Genomic DNA, 13,573 nt, shown 5'->3' on the forward strand with positions numbered 1-13,573 from the left:
GTACAAAGGTCAAGAACAAAGTAAATTGACTCAGAGAGCAGCTATCAGCTATATTTTGATAGAACAAAAAGGTACTTACCATCTTTTGCACTGCTGTCTGGAAGTGATGGCAGCGTTCGATCCATCTTGAGCAGCTGTTTGCTCACTTCTTCTAGCTGGGATGCGTTTTTTAAGAGTCTGTAACACTCCTGGCTGCTCTTTCCCAACAAGTTGGCCACTTGATCCAGTTCATATTCATTAAGGCTCATTAACTGCCAGGAGCTGGCAATTTGCTCTCTTAATGACGAGGAAAGAAGTGCTTCTGGGTTTTTAACTCCACATTCCATTGCAACCCGTCGGAAACAATCCAACGCTCGGATGAAGGATGGACCTTCAGTCCGTGCAAAAAGGTATGGGTTTGTTTTTGACACACCCGCTCGTTCTCTATTTTCAACAAGCAAGTCAATAGACAAAACCATGCGTTCTGTTAAAAGAACCAGCATGTTCCTTCCATACTGACCTTCTAATTCCAACCTGGTCAAAGCGGAACCAAGTTCTAGCTCCAATTTTGTGCTTTTCCTTATTTGATCTGCAGAGGGCACAAATATTCCTTTGCTCTTTCTCTGAATGTAAGTTTGCAAAAGCAGTCTACCAATATTTCCTACCCTTCCTCTGTTGAACAGACAGACATCAGCTAAAGTTGCTTCACTGAGCTTTTTCCACGTTGACAAACTAGGACTTTCTTTCAGCTCCTTTCTTGTTTCGTCTCCTTCCTCTGTGATAAACCTGTGAAGTTTCATCAAGTCTTCTGTCACAGTTGATTTGTCCACTTCCACTTTTTTGACTTCTTGCTTTAGAGAGGAGGCAAGTGTTTTGCGAGAAAAACACTCATTCCATTTTGTATCAAGAAGTTGTATGAATTTTTTCACTTCGCTTTCTGATTCACTGTCCTCCGTCATGCGACTCTCACCAAACGCAATTTCTGCAGCTCGTTTCAAAGAGTATCCAATCTTCGTGACAAGGGAAATGCTTTTAAACTTACTGGAACTGGGGTCAAATCCACTAATCCTTTTGACCCCTTGAACAGCTAATTCAAATCGGGATGGCAGACATATTTCATGCAAGTACTTTACACTCCTGTCCAGCTCATTTACGGCAAGCACAAATCTACCCAGTTCCCTCATTTTTTGTGCAATGTAAGCAAACTGAGACTTGTCATGCTCATATTTAACAGACAATGCATTGCCATATTTACAAATAAGCGGGTCGTTTCTGATATGCCTCGAGATGTCATCTTGATGCATGATGTGGATGATTTCCTCACAGCCTCCAGTTAAGAACTCTGACATTGGAAGCAGCCGGGAGGCAGCACTGTGACCTCTCGTTCTTTTTGTTTTCTCAGTAGATTTATCGTCTCCTTTTCTAGCTTTACATGACCTTTCGTGTCTCCATAAATCAGTTTTGCGATAAAATGCAAAACAATGTTGACAAGGTAAGAAGTCACGAACTGATATGCTGGGTTTCTTGACCTGTTTCTTGGTCACAATTTCCCCCTCGCCACTTTTAAGAACTTGGCAATTATGTTCATAATCTCCTCTATTGCGAATTTGATCAAGCAATGTCTGTCTGACTTTGGAGCCTTTTGGAAAGTGTATTGCATGGGCAACATCCGTTTCCTCCGCATGTTTCCTTTCCAAATGCTTTGCAAGTTGAGTGAAAGCCATTTTGCAGTATAAACAGAAGTGTTTCTTGCATGACTCTTTCTTCTCTTCATCCAATACGCAAGGTGTCATTTGATGCAATTTCTTACAAGTCCTTAGACTTGATCTTGTTGGTTCTCTCTTTTCCACAGTTTTTGTGCAGCGCCGTAATCTTTTAACCATTTCTTTCGTACTTGATGCAGATAGAACCATATCTGTAACACCTCCCCCTACATCTCCTGGCTCGTCGCCTGAGTCATTTGTTTGCTTTAGGGGGTTTTGTTTATTTGACAGCACTTGATCCGAATGATCAAAATTCAAACTAATTTTACTTGACAAACCACCCATTGTGTCATCTGACGTCTCGTTGTCTTCTCCATCCTTTTGGTCTTCCTTTCCTCGACTTTTCTGCTTGGTAGGTGAACCGAATGCTGCGTTTTCTGATTCAGTAATATCCTTATCATTTTTTTGATCATCCAAATCTTGTGGGATATTTTCTTTTGCAGTGCCTGCTTCGTTTCTTGCACTTTCAGTGTTAGAAGTCAATCTAAGAGCATCACTCGAACTTCTCTCTTCAATCAAGTTCCTCTCTCCTTCAAATGACTTCTTCTCACCAATAGTACTCGCCTGTAAAAGAACAAGTATATGTAAGACTCAGAGCCAAATCAGATCCCATGAATAATTTTGGTAAATTTGAAACACAGACTCTTGGAAAAAATGTAGAAGGGGATGCTTAAATTTGTTTTTAATTTTGGTAGATAAATGGTTCTGACATTTTTTAATCATTCATATATTTTTTTTTACTCCTGTTTTAGCACATCAGCACCACGGCAATGCCCCCAACCAAGATCCAGGCCCATTCAAACGAGTCAATATGATGGCCCAAGGTTTAGTAACAAAACTCCCTCCTGACACCTCAAGTCTCACGTACAAAAACCACATGTGACCCATTCAAGTATAGTTAATGGCTTTATTGGATCAAGCAGCGTTTCGACATCATAAATATCTAACCAAGTATATGTAGTAATGGGGTGTTTGATGAAATGCTACATGAAGAAAACAGAATGTGCACTGACACTAGACCTACATCCCTGGTTTGAAATAAACAAATAATTAAAGATAAATTTTTGCTGGGCATACCAGTATTTTTACAGAGCTCACTCGTAATATAACACATCATGGCTTCATGTAAAATATGTTAATACCATGTCCAGCCATTCACATAATAACAGTCACTGTGAATTTTGTCATTTATGCTTTCAAATGTTTGATTTAAAAGAAAATGTAATAAACGGTGGCTACAGGTGCATGCTGTGCATATTGTGTTATGGTAATGATGATGACACATATTCTGAAAGCATACATTATGTACCTGATTCAAAGAGTTCATCTTGTCCAAGTGCTTCATGTCTTCAGTGTGTTCAATCACTGGCTTGTTCACTGCAATGTAAAATGATATCACAGTCTCTAAGGTGCACACATTACAATTTACATAGCAATTAATGACTGTTAGGTCTAAGTTAGCACAAATTTAAAGATCCATTTTAGAATTCAAAATAGTGCAGGGTGGTGGTAGATAGGATTGCATGCATCGAGATTTTAACCACATAAAATACAACTTCATTAACAATAACAATAATTTATATACACTTATAATGGCTCTCTGTCCTACTGAGCCTTGAATTAAGATGGTAAATTAAATAAAAATGCTCCTGAACTTGCTGAAAATACCCAGGAATAAGAGTTAATTTAATCACATCCACCTCTGCCATATTCTTTCTACTGTAATACTGTAGTTCAGTCTGAAAGTACATAACATGGCTCTGTAACTCAAAGCTACACAAGTATAATTCAGCTTTAAAACCCTACTACTTACAACAGTGTAGGCTCTGCTATATAAGAAAACTTTTATATTATACTTTATAGTATTACACTAGCATTTCTAACAAGTCATATTTATGTTTAACAGCTTTTGAGACCACATCCTTACCTGGCTTTGTTGCAGAAGGTGCTTGGAGTTCAAGAAAACATCTCAAGGAGTTGGATCATTGGTGGACAGTAAAAAGTAAAGTCTTTGGATGCGCATCTTGAAGAAAAGATTACTTGGAGCACAACACGAAAAACAAAATTGTTCTTCCATCTAAAAGCGACGTATAGTTGTCTCATTAGGATGCTTCAGACGCGTTGGGATAAGCTATTTTTTTCACGTTTTCTCAACAATATTTTCTTTTACTGCTGATTTACTAAAACATCTGAAATATCGGATACAAACTTATTATTGTAACAGACAGGGAAAATTGTTAGTTTATAAGTAGCAGTTTTATGTCATAATAAACATCTTTTTGATATTTTTGTAAGAAGGGTAAAGACTGTGCTCAACAAAGCTAATATTAGTTTATATGTTAAACACTGTTTAAAGTGTCAGATATGCTTTTAACGATAGTTATGCCTAATGTTTTCCATTTTCCATTTATTTAAAACAATGGTTCTTCTTTCGTAAAACCAAATGTAATTCTGATGCAATGCTAATTATGCATTTGTAACTGGGGGAACTATAGGGGAAAATATTAATGTCTATAAGTGTCATATGTGACAGACATAGCGTGATAGACCATAGTCACCAACTGAATTCATATATATTTTTAATAACAATGCAATCCCTTCAAAACACACACGCACACACTCACTCACTCTTGGGGCCAACCAAGGTGCAAGCTGTGGAATTCTTTAAAATGTGTTTGTGTCTTAGATTTGAGTGCTCAGAGTCTTGAGATATATAAAAATCAAAAATATATTGAAGTAGGGCAGAAACTAGCGAGGAAATAAAACAGACAGCTGGGTAATGTTTATTAGAACATACCTCTTGGTCCAGATTGTAGTCCTCTTTGGAATTAAGTGCCAGTTTTACAGCCATGTAATCTCCACTTTTTACAGCATCTCGCAACTCATCTGGCAAAAACAGGTGAGGAACAAATGAAGTTTAGAGAAAGTGGACATTTAAAGATCTCACGCTCATTTACTTTTTCTTTCTTTTAAATGCCTATTTATTCAAATCTCATAGATCCTCCTTAAAAATGATGTGACCTACTGTGGACACAGAATTCTTTTTATTACAGTCACGGACATAAAACCGTTTTTCTCCATGTTTTTGGTAAACTGCACTCAGAACGAATAATTTGGATGGTAAACAAGTTGTGGTTTTCTCATGGCTTGTTGCAACTAAAAGCAAAAGTCTTCTAAATACCAAGATAGTCATCAGGAAACACTCACTTGGTGACAAAGGTGGACCTGACAAGATCTCATCCTCTCCGTTAAGATGTTTCTGGAAATCATCCAGAGTCATCCAGTCCAGATTAAGGTCCATTCCTAGACTCAAAGTGGCCTGGCCCTTGTCTGTAAAACACACAATGCAGAGATCATCAACTGGGATTTCACTCAGAAAATAAATCTAAAATCAATGCATTTGACAAGTGAAGTGTGAATGTCATATTTGGAGGCATTTGTTTAGCCAATCAGAAACATACCAGATTTGTCAGTGCCCTCTGGTGGGTCCTGGGTATCATCACATGCCATAAAGAGTCTAGGCTCACTGTCCTCCCTTTTCTTTCTCCTGTCATCAGAAGGGGTTCTCCGCTCCCAGCTTTGCCGCTGTGGTTCATCTGTCTTATCCTTACGCTCCCGGGTATCATCTCCAGGCTTCGATTTCGCCACAGATTCCTCTTCCCGCTCCTCGGTGTCCAGGCTGAAGCCATAACTCTGAACTGGTCGTGAAACTGACATTGAGGGTGGCAGACAAGATAAAAATACTTTTTGAACAACGTGTCATAAAAATCTAAGACATCAAAAATAAAAAAACCAAAAAAAAACAGCTTGTTCTTTTATTGTTCCTATTAGGAGTAGACCTAATACTCACTTATAACCCTGGCCATATGTTGGAATAGAAGAAAAAAAGGTTTGAAATCTCAGGGAAGCCCATACATGTCAATTTAAAGAATAAAAACGTGCAAACATGGAGAGTGTGCGCGTTTGTGCACACGCACTCAAATGCTCTTGTTGCAGTTCCTGGTTTTATGCAAGTTTGCTAACAAAGAACTACAGTCTGTCACGTTTAATTAAAAATACTAATAATGAATGAGCTAAACATAGCTATTTTTAAGCTATTTGTGATTACTCTGATCGTCACCAAGTCCTGAGATTCCTGTCAATCACTGCGACACACATTTTGTCTTCTCAATTAGAGCTGGTCAGCAGACGAACTATATAAAATACACAATAATAAATAAAATAATAACTTTTGATTGTTTGACAGATCAAATATTTGACCAACACATCTGATTTTAAAGAAAAGACGTTTCTAATGCTGCACGTTATGCTCCTGACATGCAGCAATCTGTTACATTTACTTTAAATCTTTTTACAATACGAGGTGCTGGATGATACTTTTTAATAACAAAATGCTGCTAATTTAAACCCCTTTTCTATGATAACCATTTATACAGCACAGTTCTTTGTGTTCATTAAAAGGCAAACTACACCCTGGCATAAAACACTCGGGCAGGAAGGGGTTAAAGATGCAAAGACATGTAGACTTTGTTTTCACACACCATAGTCTATTAGAGCTCTAGGTTTACATTTCTGTGATCTGCTCTCATCTGGGGCATGTACTATGAAGCAAGTTTAACATATTCAGGATCTATTTTCCTCATCTGGCTTCACTAACAGAAAGATCAGCAATCGCACTAAGAATTCACTCGAAGATGCTTATCAACTCGATGGGGATTCCCAATATGGCTATAAGCATGTTCACATAAAAGTGAAGCTGCTGGCACCACAGGACCAATGACAAGCATCGAATTAGCCTGCTGATAGCAGAGCGGCTGGTTTTACAAAGGAAGGATAAAAACATAATATTAGAAAATATCAAGAGGTGAGACACAGAATAGAGACTGAAAGCAACACAGCTGCTGTAGATAAATAAGAGGTGTGTTTGAAGGGAGCAGTTTAGTATTAAAAGTGCTGTTTGAAGGTGCTTTGGTCACCTTTGGTCACTGGAGCTACTATATTGATAAAGTTTAGCTTATTTGAAGGCAGGAGGAAAAAAAGCTAGCAAAAATGCTGACTTTGTAACTTAACAGAGTATCACAGCTGTGGGAGAATCTGACAGATTACAGTTTTTATTCCAGAAAGACAAACGCTTTAGGTGCTCTTACAAAGTTTTAGACTATGATTACTATCCGTGCACTGGGGTCTCAGCGATCTCGCAGGAATGGTGACACCGTTTTCTGGAGAACTGACTGATTGGTATATGGTGGTATTTTATACCCTGGTATAAAAATTAACCATCTATTTGGGTTAAACCCTCACAGGCCTCTGGAAGACAGAGCTGTTATTAGAGTTTTATTGTAGGGCAGTAACCTTCTTGGCCCTTTAAGGTCAATTTTTGGAGACCGTATAGCAACTAGTATTTTTTCCTGTCATGGATAAGGTCCTTTATGCCCAGCGGGATTGGTCTGAAGCCACATTGTGTTAATCTGATTCAAGTTCAAGTTTCATGCATACCATCTGATTGCTTGGGCCTCTCCGTCTTCTCCGGCTCTTGTTTCTGAACAGGAGACTCTTTGGTTGTTTTGGGAATCTTCTCAATTTTTCCCAATACCTAAGTGTTGGGACAAAACACAACAACAACAAACTGTTAACACGCTGCATTTCTTTTTTAGAGGAAAACCTCTGAGCTGCATATCCTGTTTAAAATAGCAAAGAACATCATCTGAAAGATCACGTTGTGTTTTTTTGTTCCATTTATGAAATACTGGATGACAAAGTTAAAATAGAAATAAAGTATACACCTTTGTGGGTTTGCTGCTGCTCTTCTCTGTGGTGGGTTGATTCCTGCGGGGGGCGCGATCCTTGGCCTCGCAGTTTAACAGGAACTTTTCGAAAAGGTTAGTTGAACCTGTGGTGTCCTTCTGTCCCAATATCTCGTCCTTGGTAACTTCCTCCTCCTTACTCTTGGTGACACCAACAGCTGTAACAGAGGACGAGGACGACGAGGACGATGTAGATGGGACTTTGGGTGGTGCAGACGCGCTCTCCTGCCCTTTGCTCTTTGCTTTCTTATGTAGGGTGGAGTTGTCACTGGAGTCTGATTGTAGCGCAGTATCCTCTTTTGCTTTAGAGCTATGACTCTTCAGTTTTTGAAGGCTGCTTTCTTTCTGAGCAGAATCGGTCTTTTTGTTCTTTTTGTCGTGGATAAGGTCCTTTATACCCTGCAGCTTTACTTCCCACTTCCCCTTTTTTTGTCTGGACTTGTCGTCCAAACTGGCTTTTTCCACCGATTTTGTTAAAGTCTCAGTTGATGCGGAATCGTCCATTTGGGACTCTGACGGGCCTTCGCTCACGTCATCTTCCAGCGGAGCAGCGGCCTCGTCTTCAGAGGTTTCGATCTTCCTCTCTTTCTTCCCCTTCTTTTTCCTCCCATCGTCGCCCTTTTCTTTTTTATGCTTCCCTCCCTCTTTTCCTCTTTCCTTCCTGTGTTTCTTGGAGGGAACAGGGTCATCCTCTTCCGATTCAACCACACGTTTTTTTGATTCAGTCTTTCTCTCCTTGGGTGGAGAGCTTGGGGTTGGGGCTCTGCCTTCTTCCTCATCGGTTTCTGGTGCCGGTAGGGGCCTAAACTCTTCTTTCCGCTTGTCCTTCTTCTTTTTCCTTTTTTCCTTAAGATGCGATTCTTCTTCCTCCTCCTCCTCTTCCCGGACTTTCTTCTTCTTTTTCTTCTTGACAGGTGCCTCCGTTGGTCGGTCTTTGTCGCTGTCACTTTCCGAGTCAGCATCAAACACGTCACTCTTTGGAGGCAGAGGTTTCTAAAGAGAGAACGGGAGGGGAAATATCACATTTTGGTAATAGATATTACTTTTTGACCTTCTGACTTAAGGCTCTATAATAGTTTGTCATAAGTAATTAGAGGTCAATAATACTGCCAACAACATTTTGCCCCTTCATTTTCAAAACGATGTCCAGACAGGTGGGAAAATAACATCGATAATAATCTTAATAACAGACAAAATTTGTTTTAAGTTCATCTGTTGTGCATTAGTTCTATAATCAAGAAAGGAAAGATCAGATTACTTATATTAAAAAGGCTTTAAAGCCAAAGTTACAGGCAGTTTGCTTCTGGCTTAGAAACAAAGATGTTTTCTTGCGACATTTAAAAGAATAACTATACCAACACGGGAAACCTCACCCGGCCCGGACACAGAAGACAGATCGATAACTTTAGGTATAGCGTTTATGGCGCTTCATAAACACTATACCTAAACCCAAGAGCGTAACTTTGGGTTCAACATGCGTAAAGCTACATCTGTGCACCAAGACCAACCAAGTCCCACATAGTAGGGGCGTGCAAAAACTTTTATTTGCTGCTTGATGTGTTGGCGGTGGTTACAATGCCTCATTCCCCTGTAAATAATGCCCATGCCTCATTGCTTGAAAGATCAGACTTACCACACATTTCTTGGTTTCTGCCTCTTTCTTGGCCTTAGCTTCAGCCTGTGACTTCTTAAAAGCCAAGAGGACTTCGCGACAGTCTTCCAAATGGGCCTCTGGTTCCCACGTGTCATCGTCAGAGCAGTAGTTCTTCCAGCGAACTCTGTACAGCACTTCACCCTGAGAACAAGAAAGCGAAGATGTAGCGCTTAGCATGACCTGCCCCACTGACCTGACCTGACAGTGAGATCACGAGCCAACAGGATCTATAGAAAACAGAAGACTTCCACATGACAGCTGAGACAAGCAAACACGGCTGACAGGCCCTGTTAGTTAGTTAGTGTTAATTATGGTATTTTGAATGATGCTGTCTGTCTTTAAAGTTCTAATATCAAAAGGTTTACTGAGGAGACACAGGCAAAACATTTAAAGTTGCAGTGAGAACTTGCTGAAAGAAAGTGTGCAAAACAAAAAGTGTAAGAGTTGTAAAAAACTGTTTCACAGATGACTTTTGTGTATTAAGAGTGACTGAACGTGAGCAAGAGAGATGCAAAATCCTGTAAAAAGCAGAGGACGGTGTGAATATTTTCAATCTTTCCAGGGAGATGTTGACAGCGCTGCATCAGACTGTACACATATGAAGTTAAAGCATCTAAAAGGTGCAGAAGCTCCCACTGGGCACTCCGCACTGCTCAGAAGGACCACAGCTTAACTTCCTGTGCATGTGTTTACTTCGCAGGTGGTACAGCCCAGAGAGACTCCAGAGTTCACAACGGCAAAAAGTGTAAAAAGCAAGGTGTTGAAAATATCTTAGTAGAGATAGTATTACCTCCAATTCTACCTCAACAATCAATGTGCACATCACAGAATTTGATTCACGAGCTCAACTGGTCAGCAATCAAGCCTGTACTGTCTCGCTGCTCTACTATGAATATTGATTTCTCCCTTCTTTTGGTGCTATTCAACCAAATTCACTTATAGCTGTCTTTAAAAAGAGTGCAATTTAACCTTTGTAACGAGACCTGATACTCAAAGGAACCCCCCCACCCAAAGTTAATACCACGGACATTACATGTGCTTCACGGCAATCTTAAAAAGAAAAGGTAAAAGCAAGAAAGATAGCAAATGTAGCTAATGTTAGCTGCTGGGGTCATCTGTGTTTATGCACGGGTCTAAAGCATGTTTGTCCGCTACTTTATACAGTTAGAAATGCAGCGGTCACAGGGCTCACCCATTATTACCTGGTATAAGTAAATTCAGTGTTAACAAACAGCAAATCCCACCAATCTTCTCACACGCTGCGAGTCCTGCATTATTCGGGGATTTAGCCGATGCAGCGCTGCAGCTAGCAAAATACGATGAAAATATGTGAAAGCCTGCAACGGGTCCGTCCTTGGCCTCAGCAGGGGAGAGCCGAGCGGACATCATGGGACAAGTTGTGCTTGGAAAAGATGCTATGTATGGAGGAACAGCGACCCACGACTAAAACCAGAAAACGCATGTAACAAAGTAACACACAAGCAATTTTGTGCATGTAAATGCACCGCAGAAACGCGATTCTGCTAACACAAAGGGTCTTTCCACCGTTGTTGGTGGGCTATGCCTCGTGAAAGTGGACTGAAAGAAATGCCAGCCATGTTTGCAAAGCTAGCCAGGCGGCTACGTAGCACTTAGCTATTTTTACCTCTTCCACCCGCATGTCAATGATCTTTTCCACTTCGTACACGTCTTCTTCCTCATCTTGTTCGCTGTCCGCGGGCTCTACCTTGTCGGTTTCAGCCGCCATGGCTGTGTGGTAGTGTTGGTTTCCTAAAATCTGCCTGTTTTGGGTTTTGCACTCGAAAAGGCCGCCGTGTTGACAGAGGTAGGACGCTGCCGTACCTAGTGGTACTACAGACTGCACTAGCTCTGCAGCTCTGAGAGGGCTGCGCTGAACGCAGGGCAGTTACCGCCCGCAGTCACGAGAGGCGTTCAAATGCTGCTCTTAATCGTCGAACGTATCACTCCAAAATAGTATTTACAAAAAAAAAACATTTTATTTTTGCTGATGTACTAAAAAAAGGCGATTTGGCGATAATTAATTTTAATCGAAACAATATATTACGCTATAATACGCTAAAGTGATTTAAAACCAACAAACAACTATTTCATTGCTTTCCATAACTTCTGACTTTTATGCCCTGCTACAAGTTTAAAGAATAACAATAATTTTAACAACATATATATTTTTAAATTTTCTCTTTATTGTTCTGTTATTTCGGGCGATGACGCCCAAAAGTTCGAAATGTACTAAAGGCATCAAAAATCAGTGATTTGCGAGCGTTGAAAACACGTTGCCTGGTGAAAACAGACCGTCTGCTAACTGATTATACATATTTAAATATAGCACACGTCTTCCTGCACAGAACAAAACAAAAAACACGTCATCCACTCGTGTTTTTAGTCTTCAATGTATAATATTTTAATAATCACAAGTGCAATATTGAAATGCCTTAAAAGCCACAATATTAGCAACATGTTTTTCAACTGAGTAAACTTTAAGCAGCTTTAGAAAATTAAATAATCGTTTCAGTTTACTGCCTAAAACAGAAGTCACTTCTAATAACTTTAATCACCTAAATTTATTGTAATATCACATCACAAACAACACAAATACAGCAATACTAGTATAAAATCATGATGATAATAGTATTATTATTAATAATAATAATAATAATAATGATATAATGTATTTCTTTATATAAGTATAAAGAAATAAATCAGGTGGAAGAAACAGAAGACCAAAAATACACGGAGGAAAATATTATGTAATTTTACAAAATATAGTAAGAAACCGTTTAAATGTATGTGTACACACATATGTTTCAAATACTGTCCAGCTGTGTGTCAGCTGTGGCATTTGACCATCTGTTTAAACAGTCCAAAAAAAAAGAAAAAAGAAAAGAAAAGAAAGAATACAAATAAAAACTAACAACCCCCCCCCCCAAACAAAAACAAACCCAAAAAAGAGTTTTAGAAAAAGCCCACATATTTTGTTTAGTGTAACTAATCTAAACATCTCAGTTATGGCTCAGTGTTTGGAGGAAAATTCTTAGCCTTGGTGTGACAAATAACATGGTACTTTTAAAGTAATGCATTACCCCATTGTTGTTGTTGTTGTTATTATTATTGTTATTTCAACATTTTCTAAAGTTACAACCTAATACATTCACACATGAATGCATGTCTGAATAGCTGTTGGTCAGCTGGTACAGCTCTTTATTCAGACTCCAAAAATGATCTTGAGATCTGCCAGAGAGAGTTTGGAGAGGGTGTTTCCGGTTCCCGACAGCACATTCTGTGCCAGCTCCTTCTTCTTTGTCTGCAGTGTGGAAATTTTCTCCTCCACTGTGTTTTCACACACAAACCTATTGACAATGCCACATAGACACACACACACACAAACTATTAGCACAAAGAAACGCAGTTTACACATCATTGTTACCATTACATGCTTAGTAAAACTTAAAAATAAAGATGCAAACTAGAAATTTTGTGGCGATTCAGTTAGAAGCTGATGCGTCACCTGTGGATGGTGACGTCTTTATATTGTCCCACTCTATAGATGCGGTCACAGGCCTGATCCTCCAAAGCTGGGTTCCTGTTGAAGGGTTAAAATTGAAACAACTTTCTTCTACCTTACAGAAATGTTTCTTAAGTTTGGAATAACATAATCTCTGCAAAACTGCAGAATGCATTGTGTGACGTCTGCACATGTTTGTTTATAACTGCCTTTAAATTGTCCTTTGCCATTCCTTATAATGCGAAATGTGAAGGCACAACATATTTTAGAGGATAAAAATTAAATCAGAGAGGATAAAATGTTGAAAAAAGTATTTGCACAACAGATATATTTCAAATGCAGCTTGCTACATTAAACGGCGAACGGCAAACAACAGAAGTGATACTTTTCCAGCTCTTTGAATGACAATGTGGCTCTCACCAGTGCATGTCAATGAGGAACAGGTGATTCCCACCGATCAGATTCAGTCCAACCCCCCCGGCACAAAGAGAAACCAGCATCACCTGAAGCAAAAACCAGAACAATTAGGCAGCACTATACATTTAGAGCTGTGCAACAAAACAGTCTGATTACACTCATTTTCATCATTATCACTTCAAGCTTAGTTCTCAGCTGCATAGCACACTTGGTATAATGATCACAGCTAATCTAGAAGTCCCATCATCATCATCATCATCATCATTATTACTATTATTATTTACATTTCAGTGTTGCAGCAATTTCTGTTTATAACATATTTAATTTATTGTTGTTTACTTTTTATTTAACTGCATTCTTCACAAATGGAGCAAACATTACAAAAACAGGAACAGTTGGCCTTACATTTATGCACAGATTATCAGTGCAAGTA

The 13,573-nt window shown here is 39.2% G+C and overlaps 2 protein-coding genes across 2 annotated transcripts in view; both read right to left on the reverse strand.

Annotated features, from left to right (window-relative positions):
* mphosph8 (M-phase phosphoprotein 8) overlaps nt 1-11,123 on the reverse strand; it is a 26,669-nt gene extending 15,546 nt beyond the window's left edge. The window contains exons 1-7 of the mRNA XM_005745304.1: nt 10,846-11,123; nt 9,180-9,341; nt 7,526-8,539; nt 7,239-7,335; nt 5,204-5,452; nt 4,950-5,072; nt 4,540-4,628 (exon numbers count right to left, since the gene is read on the reverse strand). Of these exons, the coding sequence (XP_005745361.1) occupies nt 4,540-4,628; nt 4,950-5,072; nt 5,204-5,452; nt 7,239-7,335; nt 7,526-8,539; nt 9,180-9,341; nt 10,846-10,947 (1,836 nt within the window). The 5' untranslated portion in view covers nt 10,948-11,123. The remainder of the gene's footprint in view (nt 1-4,539; nt 4,629-4,949; nt 5,073-5,203; nt 5,453-7,238; nt 7,336-7,525; nt 8,540-9,179; nt 9,342-10,845) is intronic.
* Nucleotides 11,124-12,153: 1,030 nt separating this feature from the next.
* The window catches only part of ttf2 (transcription termination factor, RNA polymerase II), an 11,351-nt gene continuing 9,931 nt past the window's right edge, over nt 12,154-13,573 (reverse strand). Inside the window, exons 21-23 of the mRNA XM_005745305.1 lie at nt 13,144-13,226; nt 12,727-12,801; nt 12,154-12,568 (exon numbers count right to left, since the gene is read on the reverse strand). Coding sequence (XP_005745362.1) covers nt 12,424-12,568; nt 12,727-12,801; nt 13,144-13,226 — 303 coding nt within the window. The 3' untranslated portion in view covers nt 12,154-12,423. The remainder of the gene's footprint in view (nt 12,569-12,726; nt 12,802-13,143; nt 13,227-13,573) is intronic.

This window comes from Pundamilia nyererei, unplaced genomic scaffold (genome assembly GCF_000239375.1).
Source record: "Pundamilia nyererei isolate P.nyererei 1_Seehausen unplaced genomic scaffold, PunNye1.0 scaffold00157, whole genome shotgun sequence".
In the NCBI taxonomy this organism is placed as follows: domain Eukaryota; kingdom Metazoa; phylum Chordata; class Actinopteri; order Cichliformes; family Cichlidae; genus Pundamilia; species Pundamilia nyererei.